We start from the raw sequence: 19,454 nt of genomic DNA, 5'->3' as shown, positions 1-19,454 counted from the left end.
TTTGTCAAAATTTTCTCTTTCTCAAGTTGTTCTAAACCTGTATGAATTTCTTTGTTTCTGATGAACACAAAATAAGATATTTAGACATATGATGGTGATCACACAGCTGATGGTAACCATTGTAGAAAAAACAAATATGATGGAATTCAATGGATACCGTCAACTGTGCTTACCATCATTTATCAAAAAAAAAAACACAATACTACCATAATATTTACTTTCCTACAATGGGTTTCAGTGGTTAAAATCAGCTGTGTGCTTACCATCATTTATCAAAATATCTGCTTTTGTGTTCATCAGAAAAAAAGAAATTCATACAGGTTTGGAACAACATGAGGTTAAGAAAATGATGACAGTATTTTCATTTTTGGGTGAACTGTCCCTTTAAGTAATTATAGAAAACAGATTTGCTTTGATTTTGTCCTATTTGTAGTTGGGTATATATTGCTTTATCTATACTTTAATTTTGTAGATTAATCATTTTTTTAAATAGTGTTAAGGTTATTTCTATCTTAATATTTACCTATTTGTAAACGGCAAATATAAACATTTATTAGACATGGTGTTCCGCTGCATGTGGCACTTCGCAGTCATTCAACGACTGACTATAAAGTATCGCGAGAGCAATTCAAGAGTATAGCTTTTGAATTGCTCTCCCGATACTTTGATGTCATACACCAATCCTTCTTCGCAGCGCACCCATGAAGTCGAACACACGTTCGGCACGTTTAACAGCGCGTTTGAGAGCGAGTTTATTTGCGTGACGAAAATACACTGGTAAAAAAACTTCTCGCTTCGTTTCATCGAGCTTATTGTAATAACTTTACAATAACTTTAATCATTTTTGCAAGGGTACAGCTACTGCAAATGTTATTGGCGCATCATGATGACGTAATGCCGAGGGCGACACGCATGCAGGAGACTGGAGACCAACGTGACTAAAATACTGTGAAGAATCCCAGTTGCCAAAATGGTCAAATCCGGAAAACTTCGATCCGGAGCAGGGCAGAAATTAAAGCGGTGGAAGAAAGGACACAGCAGCGACTCAAATCCAGAAACAAGTCGTTACAGAAACGCAGCGAGAAGTCGGTTTTTCAGCCGACCCTCTGGTAAGTTAAGTCTTTGGCCTGGGTGACAGCACGTGGGTATCAGATCACAAACAGAGCAAATGATTTCTATCGTAAACAAGTTCAAATCGATGTTTTCAGCCTTGAAGAGTTATGACATATGCACTATACCTAATAGTATAGCAGCTGTATATTTCTAAGGCTCTCACAGTTTGACTGCGCTTGTTTTGACTGGCGGCTTCACTACTGAGTTGTCATAACATTACATTCAGTGTTTAGATGAGATATTAAGATGTCTACCTGGTTCTGTGAATGTGAGATTAAACAAACCTACATTTGTCCATACAGAGAAGAGTGATCTTACAGTAGATGCTCTTAAACTCCATAATGAGCTTCAGGCAGGGTGTTTGGAAAGAAGCAGTGATGCGGCAGCAGATGCCATGGAGGAGCCTGCACTCACAGAGAAAACATCAGGTACTTTTCTCAGTGGACTGTCGGACTGTTCCAACCTGACGTTTAGGAAAGTACAGCGATACTGGGAGTCAAACTCTGCAGCACATAAAGAGGTACGGCACATATATATTTGCATACAGTGCAAAGATGAAAGTAACTTATGTTAGTGTTGTGGAGCAAATGTTTGATTGACAGCTTCTTGTTTCACAGATCTGCGCTGTATTGGCGGCTGTCACAGAAGTGATTCGGTCTCAAGGAGGAAAGGAAACGGAGACAGAATACTTTGCGGCCCTGATGAGTTGTTGTCGTTGTCAATATTATCATCATTTCCTTTCAAATTAACATCTTCCATTTGTTTAATGTAATTTACATGGTTAATCGACAGATGACAACCCTTGAAGCTGTGGATAGCAGCGAATCACTAGCAGCTGTTGCCTACCTTCTCAACCTGGTCATGAAAAGGTAAGCAGTCTGTTAAAGAGGACATTTCACAAGAAAATGTCAAATAAAGATTCGGTGTTCCCAGAGTACATATGTGAAGTTTTAGCTCAAAATACCATATCGATCATTTATTAGAACATGAAAAAATTGCCACTTTGTAGGTGTGAGCAAAAATGTAAATAAGCTGATGTGTGCACTAAATGGCAGTGCCGTGGTTGGATAGTGCCGATTAAGGGGTGGTATTATACCCTTCTGACATCAAAAGGGAGCCAAATTTTGATGACCTACTTTTTCACATGCTTGCAGGGAATGGTTTACCAAGCTACTGGGTTGATCTTTTTCATATTTTCTAGGTTGATAGAAGCACTGGGGACCCAATTATAGCACTTAAACATGGAAAAAGTCAGATTTTCATGACATGTCCCCTTTAAAATCATTCATCGGCATCAGTCCGTAAGCACTGCCATTTCCGCAATAGCAGATCAGATCAACTTCTCCTGGTTATTTTCTTAAGGGTGCCTCCTGCGGTGCTAAAGAAAAAGTTTTCAGAGACAGCCAAGGCCTTTATGGATGTGATGTCGAATCAAGCCAGTTCTGAATCTGTGTCCTGTCTGCGATGGGTTTGTATATTCTATATTTACTGGGTCATGTGTATCTATCTGATGTATTATGGCGGGATGAGGAAGCTTGCTTTATGGACACCATTGAATTTTATCTGTGCGTACTCTAAAACAGTTGCTTTTGTCTTTCTGTGCAGATCTTATCCTGTCTGGCAACCTTACTGCGTAAACAGGATCTCTCGGTTTGGAGTTACCCATCAACTCTACAGGTTTACCACGGCCTCCTCAGCTTTACTGTCCACTCCAAACCAAAGGTCTGTTGTTTTGGCAGTGTGCATAGTTAAATTAATATACCAATGCCAGACCTTTTTATTATTTGAATATGACTAGTATAAGATTGCCATTTACTGATTTAGTCTTTGTGCTGCAGATTCGAAAGGCAGCACAGCAGGGTGTTTGTTCTATCCTCCGCGGCAGTGATGTCATGTTTTCAGATAATGCCCCAAGTCACCACCCAGCTGCGGTGACCACAGCCAAATTCTGCTGCAAGGAAATGGAGCAGTCAGGAGGTCCGTTTTTTAAGTCGTGTTTTTATACATTTTCAAAGAATGAAAGTGATTACAATTTATACATTTTCTCCTGAAACGAGACAACATCGATGGCGTTTACAGCCAAAAAATACAACCTCCTCTGGAGGACACACAGTTTTTGAAATGAAATGCAGCCAATATGTGTCTGCCATTATATTACATTGCTCTCAGGGATACTTGATTATGATTGGTCAGTCGCTGCATTCAGACTGCTGACACCATCACACCATGAATGTCATTTTGGTCATGTCTTTCTTATTCAAGGCAACAAAGAGGACACTACCACTCTCCACGTGCTTGGTCTTCTGAAGGAGCTTTTGTCTACGTTTCCCCTCAGCTCTGTCAAGTCCTGCTGTGAGACCCTCTTGCGAGTGATGACTTTGAGCCATGTGGTGAGCTTTTAAATCCTACATTTTGATCTCCATTGTTAGGTGGGCTACGATGTAGAGATGTTTAGGGTGCTTTCACATATGCACTGTTTAGGTCGGCCCAAATGACGTGTCGCTCCGAGTACGGTTCGTTTGGGTGTACGGTGCGGCATTTCGAGTACAGTAAAAAAAAATGTGAACATGAACCGCACTAACTGAAAAATGATACAATGTATTTTGGTGTGCTCCGAGCCCGCTCCGCGGTGCGCACCAACATATGTGAAAACACTCTTAATCTCGTGTCTGTTTCTTTGAAGTTGGTGACGGCAGGTGCAATGCAGGCTTTCCACAAACTCTTCAGTAGCAAACCCGGTCCTTCCAGTATGTCTGCAGAACTCAACGCCCAGATCATCACGGTAAGCGTCATAATTCAGCAAATTCGATATACTTGTATTAAAGGTTAAATGTGTAAAATTTGCTCCACTAATTAAATTTTTCGACTTCTCATTTCCAGGCCTTGTATGACTATGTTCCTAGTGAGAATGATCTACAGCCTTTACTAGCATGGCTTGCTGTCATGGAAAAAGCCCACATTCATCTGTCCAGGTAGGTGTTGTTCAAGATGTCAATAATTTCATGTTTAACAGAAATGTTAGTTTAATCCCATCCCTGGCTTCTAGTTTACAGAGCTCGCTGAGTCTCGGACATCTTCCTCGCCTCTTCACCATCACCATGTCTTGTCTCCTGTCCCCGCACTCACAAGTGGTTTCAGCTGCGACCCAGACACTGAAGGTATGGCACATGTTAAAGTTGGTAAAAATACATTCAGTTGTTACATTCAGAAATAATTTTGTTCATCTTCTCCCACTAGAATCTGATAAATGAATGTGTTGCTCCACATTCGAATGAGATTGGTCCTGTTCTTCCAAGCACATCAACTGGAAACGCAGCCTATGTCCTTAAGATGTTTCAGTGAGCTGCTTTGGATCTCTTCTGTCATGTTATAATCTAAAGCCTATGTAATGCTAAAGACTGACCTCTTGTTTTTTTTTAGCATTGTGGAGGAAGGATTGTCTTATCGTTTTCATGCCTCCTGGCCATTTGTGCTGCAAATTCTGGGCTGTTTCTATAGAGCCGCAGGAAAACAGGCTCATTCCATTATGATTAAGGTAAGAGCCATGTAGTAAGTAAGATAAAGTAGTAATACATGTGAGGTACATAATTCCTTTGTGATGCAGCTTACAACACTGCTTTCTTGTATTGATACTCACAGATGATTGTGTGTGTGATCCACAGAGTCTGCAGTCTCTCAGTGATCTCCGGACCACCCCTCGGTTCCCCTTCTCGGGAGAACTGGATCTGGCTGTGGGTGGTGCAGTAGAGAGCATGGGTCCAGAGGTGGTCCTGAAAGCTGTGCCCCTCCTCATCACTGGAACAGAGTGAGTTTTAGTCATAATAAATGTTTTGTAAAATCACGTGTGACTTGAGTGACACTGAGGTGTGTGTTTTTCATTGACAGTGATGATTTGGAGTTCCCACGTAGCTGGCTGATCCCGGTCATAAGAGATCATGTGAAGAACACACAGCTCTCTTACTTTACATCCTACTTTTTGCCCCTGGCAAACAAACTCAAACAGACAGGTTTGTGTCGGTTATAATCATGTTGCTTGCTTGTTGTTAGAGCTGTCAAAATTACTGAATAATGGACTGACAAGGGGCTATACGTTCACCTTCTTTTGGTCTCTGCATATGTTCAAAGGACATTTCTCCATTATTTAAATCATATAAGTGTTGTATTTAAGTCTACAGTAATATCATTTTCATATCCATCTACGAAGTAGATGAGGAAAACTAGGATTCTGTGTGTATTCAAAGCACTGCCATTATTGTTTACAATGTGTCTAATAGTGCGCTGATTTTTTGGAGTGGATTTATTGCATTCTGCAGAGAAGGAGGAGGGGGCGTTTATTTTTGTGTTTTGGGAAAAAGGGAGAAAAGATGACAGAATAACACGGCGGATATCGGATTTTGCATAAAATTAAGTATTTACTTTTTAACACTGACCTGAATACAAAACTGATTTTGGTGGTAAGTAACTAATAAAATTTTTTTAATGCATTTATCGCATTTTTGAACCAAACTCTTCATATATTCTTCAGGGTTCCCATGGGTCTTTGAAACCCTTGAAAGTTTGTGAATCTGGGGGAAAAAATTCAATGCCCTGGGAAGTTTATGCAAGAAGTTTTCTAGGAAAAAAATTCCCTGTGTAGTGTAGGATAATATCATTAAAATTCTAGACTTTTTAAGCACACGTGCTAAACTGTTCGCTTTAAACGCTTATATCTTCTGTATGCGAATGTTGAGTCATACCAAAACGTCTCGGGTTACGTATGTAACTGTTGTTCCCTGAGAAGGGAACGAGACGCTGTGTCTCCCTTTCCATACTTCTTGCGTCCCTGTTACAGCGTCTATGGCAATATTTGAGATAGCGATATACTTCTTGGCTCCCCCGTCACCCTATCTTTATCAATAAAGCCTCAGCATTGGTTGAATTTGATATACACATTCAGACGCACTTACCCCTGGAGACGTCACCAAAATGTCACCACAGCGTGAGTTCCCCCGAAAGGGAACTGTAACAATGTATCTTAAAAGGTAACACAATGTAACCTTGCTCTCACTTGAAACGTGTCCCCACATTTAGTCCTTGAATTTGAGGGTATTGCACCTGGAAAGTCCTTGAAAAGACCTTGAATTTGAAGTTAACTAAGGTGTGGGAACCCTGATTCTTCATTTAATAAATGACTTCAATACTTTAAAATGTTAAGTATTTTACTTCTATACTGCAAGAGCAACTTACAAAGGATTTATTCGAAGCCCAGAAATTATGCATGACAACTAACTGTCAAAGCTTCGATATTACCGTATTTATTAGACACTTAATCATTAGACTAATTTTATAATCTTGACAACCGTAATTGTTGTTTATATACATGCACTTACAAATAAGCATGTAATTTCATATCCATAATGTATTTCAGCTGAAGAACTGGAGCAGTCAGGTCAGAAACTGATGGCCAAAGTTTACCAGACCCTACAGCTACAGGTATGATAAACGTCTGGTTTTATTATTTTGTGCTACAATTTATTTTGCCATTGAGTGGAATAACCCCATTTTTTCTGTAGTCTTATAAACATTGCCATGTTCTCTAATTTAGATCTGGACTATGTTACCTGGATTCTGCACTAAACCGACAGATCTGGCATCATTTAAGAACATTGCCCGGTCTTTGGGTATGGCCCTCAGTGAACGCCCTGATCTCCGCCTTTGCATCTGTCAGGCTTTACGTGCGCTCATCAACAAGAGCTGTGAGACAGGTCAGCATACCTCTCTTTATGTGGAAGAATAAATGGATGAGTTGAATTTATAGGTTGACATCTCACCCGTGTTTGTTTTACTGCAGAGGAAGAAAAGGCTGAAGTGAGTCGTTTTGCCAAGAACTTTCTTCCCATCTTGTTTAACGTGTACAGCCAGCAGCCTTCACCCGGAGAAGTGGCCTCTGCAAGGATGGCTGTCCTGGATACAATCAGAGTTTACCTGACCATCACTGAACAAAAGGTAATTTAGGTTTTTCATGTCTGAATCATGCATAAATGAAATCTACGATTTATTAGACAATAATTCATAATGTATGATGCAAGCGTGTCTTCCAATGTGCATATATTCCCATCTACTCTTGTGTCTCAGATGGTGTGGACGTTCCTGCAGAAAGCATCAGAGAGACTTGACAGCAAGGACAGCTCGGAGTTCACACGGTATGTAAATGCAAACCAACATCTTTTACTGTACATTCAATAGTTGTGTGCTTGATCTTTTTGAATTTATGAAAAGTGTCTGAAAGACAGAGATGGAAAATCATTCTCGTTCAAGCCTCGGCTCTTGTTTTTACAGACTCGCTGTTATGGACCTGATTGTAGCCATGGCTCCGTTTGTGGATAAAGCATCTATGACACAAACATATGAACTGATTAAACCTTTCCTGGAGGTGGGAATCTTTCCATTACCATCATAAAGCATATTTTTACCAATTGTTGTGATGTTAAAGGAATAGTCTACTCATTTTCAATATGAAAATATGTTATTACCTTAACTAAGAATTGTTGATACATCCCTCTATCATCTGTGTGCGTGCACGTAAGCGCTGGAGCGTGCTGCGACGCTTCGATAGCATTTAGCTTAGCCCCATTCATTCAATGGCATTTAGAGATAAAGTTAGAAGTGACCAAACACATCAACGTTTTTCCTATTTAAGACGAGTAGTTATACGAGCAAGTTTGGTGGTACAAAATAAAACGTAGCGCTTTTCTAAGCGGATTTAAAAGAGGAGCTACATTTTATGGCGTAATAGCACTTTTGGGAGTACTTCGACTCGGCGCAGTAACACCCTCCCTCTCCCATTATGAGAGGGAGAAGGGGAGCGGACTTTTCAGGCGAGTCGAAGTACTCCCAAAAGTGCTATTACGCCATAAAAGGTAGCTCCTCTTTTAAATCCGCTTAGAAACGCGCTACGTTTTATTTTGAACCACCAAACTTGCTCGTATAACTACTCGTCTTAAATAGGAAAAACGTTAATTTGTTTGGTCCCTTCTAACTCTATCTCTAAATGGTACCATTGAATGAATGGGGCTAAGCTAAATGCTATCGAAGCGTCGCAGCGTGCTCCAGCGCTTACGTGCACGCACACAGATGATAGAGGGATGTATCAACAGTTCTTAATTAAGGTAATAACATATTTTAATATTGAAAATGAGTAGACTATTCCTTTAACATGCTTCCATTAATCCTTTTGTTTCCATGTTCGTGTTGCAGAGCAAGGACTCTGGCATCCAGAAGAAGGCCTACAGGGTGTTGGAGGAGATGTGTGGAGGAGAGAGGGAACCCTGTAAGGCTTTTGTTCTGGCAAATCTTGAGCAGCTGAAGAAAACTCTGCTGGACAGCCTGAAAACGGCAGCCTCACCTGCCAAAAGAGTAAGGACCCTAAATAAAATGCAGATTTAATTACATTAACATGGATAATATGCATCAGTCATTTTTTACTTTTTTAGCCTAGATTGAAGTGCCTGATCCACATAGTGAAGCAGATAAATGAAGAACACAAGGATTTTATTATCACTCTGCTTCCTGAGGTACAATCTGCATATGATATGGTGTCGTTTGAAATCAGTTTCTTTTACATCTTTATTGTTGTGACATTAAATGTGTTTGTTTAGGTCATCGTTTGCACAAAGGAAATGTCTATTGGTGCACGTAAAAATGCCTACACACTCCTGGTTGAGATCGGCAAAGCTTTTGAACGTTTTTGTGGGAATACGAAAGGTATGAAAAAAACTGATTGAACTTGTAGGTTTGTATGTATATGTATATATTTATATATCTATATCTACAGTACTCTGTAAAAGTCTTAGGCCACCACCACCACCAGACTTGTTGTTTTAGAAGTTTTAATGTCTATCCATATTTATTTTTCAATCTATTTTATTAAGATACAAACAGAAAATACAGGAAATAAGTACAAAAAATAATAAAATTAAATTTTCAGGACTAAATGTCTTCTTTAGGCATCGTTGGTGTTTAGTGTGACCTCTCTTGGCACTAAACACATCTTGAGCGTAATGAAGCAGAATGAAGTAAAAAGATTAATTTCTTTAAAATTAGAAATTAGGATTTAATTTTATTTAGGTTTAAGAGATCCTGCAATTTTCATGCTATTGCTCAAGTGTAAGGGGAGTTATCCTAAAAACTTGACACTTCAGCTTACAGTTTTATACAGTTTTTACTACTATATACACATTTCCTGTATTTTCTGGATGTATTCCACCAAAGAGACTGAGAAACAAGTATATATGTTTATTATATAATGATATGATATTATATATAGTTATATATGATTATATAGTTATATATTACTATAACATTGCAAAAACAACAAATCTCGAGCTGAAATAATGAGTGCTATGTGATTTCAGACGCTGTGAATGAATATTTGGGCCATATGTATGTTGGACTCATTGGCTCTGTGACTATGATTACCTGCACAGTGCTGGCTCTTACAAGACTAGTGTTTCATTACAAAGGTGAGAGTGGAGACAACTACATAATACATAACTTTGTGATATGAGGTTGTAGAAGTATAATAAAATATTTTTTGTAAAATTTTAAAATCTCTGCATGCAATAAAGCAAAGTCCATTCAGGGAATTGGCCCCACTAGGCGGCCATGTTTGCAATGCATCCAGGCAGTTGTGTATGATTCAAATCTTATCTACTTGAATGGGGAAAGACGGATATATCTAAAATCGTGAGATAAAATTACAATTAAACAACATATGTCTGACCAATGATTAACTTAACATCAACAGTACTTTAAATTTTGTTTCTTAAAGTTCCCATGAAATCCAAACTGACAATTATTATTTTTTAGTAAAATATTGCAGTGTTTATTATAAACAATTTATCTGTGCAAGTCATTATTTAAAAAAAATTCATGTGCCCTCGTAAACTTCAGTCAAAATCTGAAAATGTACGTCGGGCATCTTGTGGCGATCATGTCCGCTAGTCGGTTTGGGAAGGAGCATCTGTTAACTCCGCCCCCTCCAATTATCAGTCTGCTACGAGTTCCATTTCTGAATGAAACACCTACATTTCTGTATCCAATCAATTTACAGTGGAAACACAAGCCACGCCTGCTAGTTTTCTCGTGTGACATTCTGTTTTACTCTAAATACGTCACAACATGGAAGTCGATTGCAACTTATGGTATATTGGGACTTTTATCTCAAATTCCACTTAAACACCCATTTTTCCAGCTTTGCAACTCTGTATAGAGCCCCGCCCCTACCCAAGAAAATCGGCAATGATTGGTTGTATTTTTTACTTAAAGATGGGACTTCCCTCGCCAGATCGACCATATTGAGTTTTGCATTGTCAACTATTATCTTGTAATATACAATATAGTAGTCCAAACAGGACGTTCTCTGTAGTCCTTGAAAAGCGATTCCTGTTAAAGAAAATATATCACTTGGCATTGAACTTTGATCTTTATAATTTTGCAGGCATTATTAATGCTCTAAGAGCAACCACACGTACACACCCACTAAAGTTTAAAAAAATGGGATCAAGAAAAAGGGTCCTAAAAATAACTTTAATTTTTTTAAGCAGAGATAAATGTGAAATGTCTGTGTGCAGATTCAATAGATGTGACCTCACTGGAACAGCTGCTGCACAACATCTGCCTGCTGCTCACCAGCAGGACACGAGAAATCGTCAAAGCCTCTATGGGCTTCCTTAAGGTCCTTCTCTTCGTTCTGGATGTAAAAGTGCTAGCCGGTCAAATGACTGTCATTGTAAGTCAAGAGAGTGTGACATGTCTAACATTCAGATTTAAACCAAGCAAAGAAACTATGCTGTTGATTCCTCATTGTTTTCTGTTTTGCAGATGGAAGGCATCAGTAATATGAGAGATGATATGCGAAGACATTTTAGGATAAAACTTAAGAGCATTTACACTAAATTAATTCGTAAATTTGGGTAAGTTAAGCTGACTAACCAAGCATTGCCAGTTGTTCCTGATTTATTTCTTTAAATGGGACATTTCACAAGACTTTTTTAAAATGTGAACTAACTCTTTGGTGTCCCCAGGGTACATATGTGAAGTTTTAGCTTAAAATACCATATAGATAATTTATTATAACATCTTACCCACTTTGTAGGTGTGAGCAAAAATGTGCCATTTTGTGTGTGTTCTTTTAAATGCAAATGAGCTGATCTCTGCACTAAATGGCAGTGTCGTGGTTGGATAATGCAGATTAAGGGGCAGTATTATCCCCTTCTGACATCACAAGGGGAGACAAATTTCAATGACCTATTTTTTCACATAGTTGCAGAGAATGGTTTACCACAACTAAGTTACTGTGTTGATCTTTTTTACATTTTCTAAGTTGATAAAAGCACCTGGCACCCAATTATAGCACTTAAACATAGAAAAGTCAGACTTTCATAATATGTCCCCTTTAAGCATTTTTTATTGTATTTTGTAATGTGTTCAGGTTTGAGCTGGTAAAGAGCATGTTGCCTGTCGAGCACCACAAGGTCTTGGGGAACATCCGTAAAGTGGAGGCCAGAAGTAAAAGACGCAAGATGCTGGATAAGGCAGACGAGGATGGATCAGACTCGGAAGAAGAGACATCTAAAGTGAAGGGAGAGAGGTCTGGTCTAAAGCCTTAAAAAAGCACTACGGGCTATTATTGAGTATTAGGATTGCTTTGTGGCATGACCTTTCACTAGCTAATTTATGCGTAAATGGTCAAAGTACCAGTCTTTGTGTCATTAGCATTTTAACTAATCTATCTGTCTTTGTGCAGCATCGAGGACATTCTGGCTGAAACCGACGAATCCGACTCAGAAGACGAGAAGCCCAAAAAGGGTCAGAAGAAGCAGGTAAAGAAAAAGGGCCAGGCATGGTTGAAGGAAGGAATATCTGATGAACCACTCAACTTCCTCGATCCGAAGGCAGCACAGCGAGTTTTGGGTAAGAGACCATTTTAGCCATTTGGCCTCCGGCTTTTTAATCAATATTGATTGTTTTCATTAATACTGCTTGGATGTATTAGTCAGTTTCATATCAAATATATCCATCTAGCCACCAATCCGGCCCTAAAGAAGACTGGCAAAGTTGAGCATGGGTTCAAGGTGACATCAGACGGACGACTGATTATCAAAGACGAAGATGATGAGGGTGATAAACCTAAAGGTAGGATAATGATGACGAAGTTGATATCAAAGCTTTGTGGCTCACATTTGTTATATTTTTAAAAAACTTGATAATTTGCTTAATTTTTGTAGATACAGAAATGGATGATATACTTGAAGAGGCTGGAGTGAAAACTGTGAGTATATGTGTAAATACATTCATGGGAAACATTCTGAAAGTGTTGCGTAATTTTAATGTTTCTTCCTGTAAAACAGAAGAAGAATCAGAAGAGAAAAATGCAAGATGATGATCTAGATGATAATATGGACATTGAACCTACAATGAAATACAAAGGTACAACAAAACATCATTTAGGTTGCATTTGAATGTGCAGAATAATCCTTTTTTTTACAAAACTGTAGAAAGCAAAATTTTACAGTAAATGATGTAAAGTTGTTTTATGTAAGCTATGTAAAGATCCTTACATTTGTTTTGTTGAACTCCTCAGCTGGTGGCGTAGGCATCCACAGGCCTTTGGGTGAAGCTGGCACAGAGTATAAATCTAAGGTGAGAGTGGTAAAACAAAAAATTTGGTTATAATGTTTATAGTGTTATAAATACACGGCATGTAGCATGGTCGTCCATACCCGAGAAACCTCTAAGAAACTTTTTTTGTTCATTGCAGAAGGGAAGGGGTGACGTGAAGAAAAAAGGCAAAGTTGACCCATACGCTTACATTCCTCTGAAGAAATCACAACTCAACCGCAGGTATGACATTAAGTCAGTCTTTATGCACTTCTTTTTTAAATATATGTGACTTATTTATGTGACTTAACTTTGCTAACAGGAAAAAGGCCAAACTGCAGGGCCAGTTCAAAGGTATGGTCAGAGGAGCCAAGAAAGGAGCGCTTTCAGGAAAGAGAACATTGCAGAAGAAGAGAAAAGCTTGAGATTCACATCAACACAGTCCAGTTACTCATATTCGTATGCTGAGAGACTTAAATTTGACTTTATATGCAGGACAGAATGATGTACGGATGGTTCTTCCTAGAGCTTTGCTCTTGATTCTCATGGAATGATGGGATTAAACGCTGAAGCATCATTTTTTTCCTGTACAAATGCTTCCTGTGAGAACTTCCTGTGGAAGTGTCTCTTCAAAAGATGTTTGCTGTGGATTGTAAACAAATAGCATGTTGATGATAGCTTTGTGCAAAATATATTTATGTACGTGCTACTGTATGTCGGATAGAAAATAAACTGTTGCTGATTTCAGAGTCGAGATGCTTTTCAAAGTGCCTTGTTACAAATCAATACACATTAAGATTTTATGATGTTCCCATAGTGCTTCTCCCTCCCATATGCATGTGGTGAACCCCTAATAACACTGACCAATATCAGGTTTCCTTTGCAGTTTCATTTATTTGGTGTCTAAATGAAATTAGATAACCGATAAATACAATTTCTGTCTAGTTAAAATGTCATACAGGTTTTTGAGTGATTCATGTTGTGCACCACAAATGTTTAGCAGAAGACATTTGCATATGAATGAGAATACAGATGATGTCTGCTGAATTTCATGTTTCCTTATAATAAGCTTTTGTCTAATGGTCCCAATGAGAGTACATTAATAGTTTTAGACCATAGTGCTGTGTGTTGGATTGGCCACTACACATGGGACTGAGAGCATTTATAAACCCATTATAAATAAGACTTATTAGCATGTATTTCAGACCGCTAGAACAAATGATCTAAACCTAATCGAATGTTTTTTAGTGCAGTTTTAAAAAGTAGGGAGGATCGAATGTTAATTTTATGGTGTTCCTGCTGCTCAGTGGGTAGAACATTGCACTACCAACACAAACATCATGGGTTTGATCTCAGGGAACATACGCTGATATAAAGAAATACTGATAAAGTTGCTTTGGATAACAACATCGCCATAAAGTATTAAAGTAAATGTTAATGAGTGCTAACCCATAAGACATTGTTGTGTTCATTGGTAGAATCTAATAAAACTGTTCGTTATTTCAAACTGTTTAAAGGTGTAATGTGTTTTTAGCGGCATCTAGCGGAGAGATTGCGAAGTACAACCAACCTCAAGTTCGAAACGCAATGAGAAGCTACATTAGCTGCCACAGGGCAAACCTGTCTTAAGTTGCGTCCCATATAATTTGCATACTTATACTAGGCCCTAATATTAGGTACTGTTTTTGTGTTGGGATAGTAGCTACTGTTTAGTGTAAAACATCACTGTATGCACACACTGGGACATACTAATGCAAACCGGAAGTGACGACTGTTGGCTGGACGACGTTGTGATCCTTAAAGAAACACTCCACTTGAAAATAGGCCCATTTTCCAGCTCCCCTAGCGTTAAACATTTTATTTTTTTTACCGTTTTGGAGCCCATTCAGCTGATCTCCGGGTCTGGCGGTACCACTTTTAGCATAGTTTAGCATAATCCATTGAATCTAAAATAAATAATAATAAGCCATTAAATCTGATTAGACCATTAGCATCACACTCAAAATAACCAAAGAGTTTAGATATTTTTCCTATTTAAAACTTGACCCTGCTATTGAAAGTTACCAAGGGGACTATTTTCGGGCACTGCGTAATATCATTGCACCTGCTGCAGACATGTACGGCAACAAAGTCCTTGATTATTATGCCAGAATGAGAGTATAGTTCCTAGCCATAGAAAATCGCAACTTTTAATTTTCTCTCGGTCTTAGTACACGATGTTACTACGGAAGAGTCCAGTTTTAAATTGGAAAAATATTGAAATTCTGGTTATTTTTGAGCGCAATGCTAATGGTGTAATCAGACTCAATGGATAATGATAAGCTATGTTAAAAGTGGTACCCCAGACCCGGAGATCGGCTGAATGGATTCCAAAACGGTAAAAATAAGAAAATTAACTCTAGGGAAGCTGGAAAATGAGCCTAATTTTAAAAAAAGTGGAGTGTCCCTTTAAGAAATTCAAACATCCGAATTCAACTCGTCTTTGCATTTAATTATTTAATAATTTCTTCATTTATTATTTTTCATGTAATGTTTACTATGTAGTTTAATTTATTGATTCGGTGACACATTATGTATTTAGTTTGTTAATTCTGTGTAGTGCAACTAAACTCTGCCCCCTCGCGGCAAGTTGTGGACATTTCGAATACAATTTTCACCTAAAACAGTAGATCATCCGAGAACTTTATGGATACTTATTTTAACATACTACGATTTGGAATATACCAATTCTAATTTCAAATACTATTTAGGATGGATAGTATGCAAATTGGGACACAGGGTGAGACATCATAGAGACGAAACGCTCTCTGTAGAACAGTTTGTCCGTTTAGGGCTTCTGTAGAAACATCACGGCGAAGGAGACCCGCGGTGCATGTAGATAAAAACGTCTCATTCTAAGGTAATAAAACAGTAAAAATATGCTAATTATATTCCAATAGCTCATTAAAAATAACCAATATTTGTTTGACAAATCCTGACAGAGGTTTAATTTTATTTGTACTGTAATTTTAGAGCCTTTATTCATTCTTGATATAGGACTATCAGATGTATTCTTGGCCAGTAGAGGGAAGTGTTTGACTTCACAGAAATTTGAGAGCATGTCAAATTAATGTTTCATCGTCTTTGGTTAAGATCTAATATATCCAATATAGACTTTAAACCACACATGTACAGCTGGGTCATTTATTCTCTTTAAGTTAAGAGGATAAAAATTATCTTATTATTCTCTTTATTAAAGGAGCAATGAAATGGTCTTGGCACAGCAGGCTAAGGGATATTAGTCATGTGTGGCTGTCAATGCCTGTTTTCTGAACATTCCAGAGTAGCCACAGGGCTCCAGGTTTTGTAGCTAATGTCAACACGCTGATGTTTCTGACTGAGTATTTACTGCATCCAGCCAAAGGAGCTGCATTAAGAGGACCATATGAATCATGTCATGTTAGATGATGTGATTCATGACCCCACTAAGTATGAATTTTTTATAAAGCTTTTAACAGGCTGAAAATGAAACACTTGAAAATGTTTTCAAAGAGGTATAGAGATTATGATAAAGGGATAGTTCACTTTAAAATGAAAATTCTGAGTAAATGATGACAGAATTTTCATTTTAAAGTGAACTATCCCTTTAAAAGGTATACCATGGGAATACAGGTACCTAAACCTAATATTTTAGAGACTGGATTTTTCTTTTGCTTTTTACAATCAAACAAATATTTTTTTTACCTTATATATTACATTTTTAATCTTATAAATGTCATAATTTTTTGTATCCATCAACATTGATAATACTTTATCATTTTCTTGCATTTCTATATTAACATTCATTTATGCATTTGGCAGACGTTTTTATCCAAACCGACTTACAGTGAGGTATACATTTGTGAAACCCTCAAACATACAATGCATAAGGAAATGTTGACAGAGGGATAAAGCTGAATATTTTTTATTAATGAAGCCAAATAACAAATTCACACACAAGCACCAATATTTCAAGTAGATAAGCACATACAGATAATGCACAGGATTTTCTTGCTATATACAAGTGACTAATTATAATACATGAAGCAAAATGCACAAAATATATAAAACATCATGCTAAGTGTCCTGTACTATTTGTGAACACAGTGTCATTTTGTATTCAAGTGCCAACCAGGAACCCAAGGCTAAATAAATAAGTGGTATGTACTGCCCCGCAGTCATAACACATTAAAATGTTTTTTTTTTTTTTTATGATGGCCAGTTAAAGTAAAAAGCTAAAATGGGGCACAATACAAATTTACATGCTAATTTGAACACACAAATACTAATTGTCAACATTCAAAAGTTAATAAGTGCTTTAAGTCTTATTCATTTATTCACATGCATTGCTGCAGCGCTTCTTTGACTGCAGTGCCTCTATTTATAGTAAAGACAAACATTTGTGACCCTGTCTGTGAAATTCAGGGTAAAGTCAATAAGATGATCAGCAGTTGGATTTCAATTCAATTCCTTACTCTAAGTTTTATTTTTACTGAATGTTCTTAACATTATATAAGATGATATTATAACAGTAAATCACAAAAAATTAGCTGGGTTCTTACACACCATACTGACCAATCAACAAACCTACAATCCGAAACGGCGGGGAACCAGTAGCTTTAGTAAATATCACTAATTTGGATAAAAAGCTGTGATTTTAGGGTAGCTGTGAAGGCCCAGCATTGTTCTCATTGCCTGTTCCCAGGGCAGGGTGGGGGTCGCGATGGAGGGGCTATACGGGGGGCTGGGGGTGCTCGGGCCGGTGGAGGTCCTGGGGCTGTGCGGTTAATGGAGGGTCCCCGGGATGGTGGTCTTTTGGGCGGAGGAGATACGGTCGGCCGCATTAGTGGCTGATGGTCTGGAGGGGGCGGCGGAGGTGAAAGGTGGCTGCGTGGAGGTGACCTTGGCTCCTCTGCTTTCACCCTGGTAAAGTTGATGCATCGTCCCTGCAGTAACAGAACAGATGGCTGAATCACTGTCGGTTAGAAACTTCACTGCTATCAGTAACAACCTCTCCAAAAATAAAACTAAGGCCAACTCTTTATATTTTGTATTGATATATTGTTTTTTTTCTTGACATGAGGGATAAATACCAGAAGTGACAAGTTAGAGATCTTGTGTAGGACTGGAAAACAGAAGCTCAAGATCTTCTGCAGCTGATCCTAGTCTGCGTTTTCTTGTTAACTTGCTTGAAATGCCCAGGAGATGAACCCACAGCACTTCAGACATTCAGAAACTCAGCTGTCAACTGCAATTCTGTCCCTAAAATCATGGGGGTGGGGTTGAAGACTCGCAGCGGAGAGCTTAGGGAAGAATAGCTATTTGTGAAAACCATGTTGGATCACATAGTAAAGAGGTCGGTCTCCGAGAAAGCTTACATTCCTAAAAATGAAGTGATTCATTGATGTCAGAAACGCTGATCTTATAGAAGGAATTGGGGTTTCTGGGGTTCAAATTTAGAGAATGACTGACCAAAGCCATTCAAAAGTCACTTTACGCCTCATTTAGTACAAAAAATGAAACTCTGGATGACACTGGATCCCCCACAATACGCACTTTTGGTGTTGGTGTTCACAAGGCTTAAGAAATGTGATGTATTCATATGCAAGTGCAGTGACACAAAGCTGCATCTAAATCTTTTCACACAAAAAAATTGGATACATGCATACTTGTAAACTGAATTAATAAATAAACAGGCACTTCTTTTTAATAAAAGTTAAAACTGTGCTTCATTTTGAAGGTTTTTTTAATAGAGAATGTGAAAATCACAATAACTAATTTTTGAAAATCTGCCAAGTGGGGTCGCAATTATAAGACGACGATGTTTAAAAAAATGCAACAAAAAACCCTAAGAATAACACTATAGACTGTTTCAATGGATACATGCGCATTATCACTGTTAAACCCAAAGTATAGTCCGTCTTTTTACGTGTATGCGAATGAACGCACGCGATTGCACCCACAGCCTTGCAAAGTATAGTTTATTTGATTCGTACATGTACACAGACGTTCAACGTGTGCACATTTTGACAAAATGCAATGCATCTTCTGGGATACATTCCCCTGTAGGTGCATGCGCGACCGGCGGGGATTTCAAAAATCCGGCGGCGCACATACAGTGTATGTACACTCTTCTGATGAAAAAAATTTGTATCCTCCCCGCTTAAAGGACTATACTTTTGCCTTTACTCGCGTAGCTCATAGTTAACATCCGATCTGTGTTTGTTTAATCCCTCCCTTTTGTTCAAGGCTTTTATAGGATTAGACCATAATGTAGGATATTATATATTGTTGTGTTCAGTGTTGGGGTAATGCATTACAAGTAACATGCATTACGTAATAATATAACTTTTCTGAAGTAACGAGTAAAGTAACGCATTACTTTTTAAATGTACACATTAATATTTAAGTTACTTTTTTTAAAAAGTAATGCAAGTTACTTTTTTGTTTAACTCTTTCGCCGCAAACCCTTCCCTGCCAATGACGAGTATTTCCGTCTTTCCGCAATTCTGCAACTTTTTAAACCCGGAAGTATTGCCCTATGGCTAGCGGGTGCATGTCCGTGTCTGTTTTAAAGATCGCTCTGAATGGGATCTCTATGAAAAGTCTGTCACAAAAATGGAATTATCTCTGCTTTTTGCTCAAAATGTGATGTTTTTGCAGAAACCATATTCAAAAGCTGA

The 19,454-nt window shown here is 38.2% G+C and overlaps 2 protein-coding genes across 7 annotated transcripts in view; one reads left to right on the top strand and one right to left on the bottom strand.

Moving 5' to 3' along the window:
* The first annotated feature begins 766 nt into the window (after positions 1 to 766).
* Positions 767 to 13,505, top strand: rrp12 (ribosomal RNA processing 12 homolog). Its single transcript, XM_073873377.1, has 34 exons — positions 767 to 1,109; positions 1,416 to 1,633; positions 1,731 to 1,818; positions 1,910 to 1,982; positions 2,476 to 2,581; positions 2,719 to 2,835; positions 2,952 to 3,090; positions 3,376 to 3,503; positions 3,797 to 3,895; positions 3,994 to 4,085; positions 4,160 to 4,271; positions 4,351 to 4,451; positions 4,534 to 4,648; positions 4,776 to 4,918; positions 4,999 to 5,120; positions 6,521 to 6,585; positions 6,698 to 6,857; positions 6,944 to 7,098; positions 7,228 to 7,295; positions 7,432 to 7,525; positions 8,350 to 8,508; positions 8,586 to 8,666; positions 8,751 to 8,856; positions 9,507 to 9,614; positions 10,725 to 10,882; positions 10,975 to 11,066; positions 11,585 to 11,743; positions 11,900 to 12,066; positions 12,178 to 12,288; positions 12,381 to 12,424; positions 12,504 to 12,582; positions 12,737 to 12,795; positions 12,914 to 12,996; positions 13,076 to 13,505. Exons 1-34 carry the CDS (start codon positions 971 to 973, stop codon positions 13,176 to 13,178), a joined length of 3,843 nt encoding a protein of 1,280 aa, XP_073729478.1. The 5' UTR covers positions 767 to 970; the 3' UTR covers positions 13,179 to 13,505.
* A 3,175-nt stretch (positions 13,506 to 16,680) lies between these two features.
* Positions 16,681 to 19,454, bottom strand: part of antxr1d (ANTXR cell adhesion molecule 1d) — a 30,460-nt gene continuing 27,686 nt past the window's right edge. For 5 of the 6 annotated variants that reach the window (XM_055170289.2, XM_055170290.2, XM_055170291.2 and 2 more), the window contains exon 18: positions 16,681 to 17,717. In XM_055170289.2, the coding sequence (XP_055026264.2) occupies positions 17,460 to 17,717 (258 nt within the window). In that variant the 3' untranslated portion in view covers positions 16,681 to 17,459. Of the gene's footprint in view, positions 17,718 to 17,876; positions 18,034 to 19,454 lie in introns of those variants that run through there. The other variant, XM_073873376.1, reaches the window with a different exon arrangement.

This window comes from Misgurnus anguillicaudatus, chromosome 11 (genome assembly GCF_027580225.2).
Source record: "Misgurnus anguillicaudatus chromosome 11, ASM2758022v2, whole genome shotgun sequence".
Lineage (NCBI taxonomy): Eukaryota > Metazoa > Chordata > Actinopteri > Cypriniformes > Cobitidae > Misgurnus > Misgurnus anguillicaudatus.
Note: the sequence above shows the minus strand (reverse complement) of the source record. Positions and strands in the feature narration are given on the sequence as shown.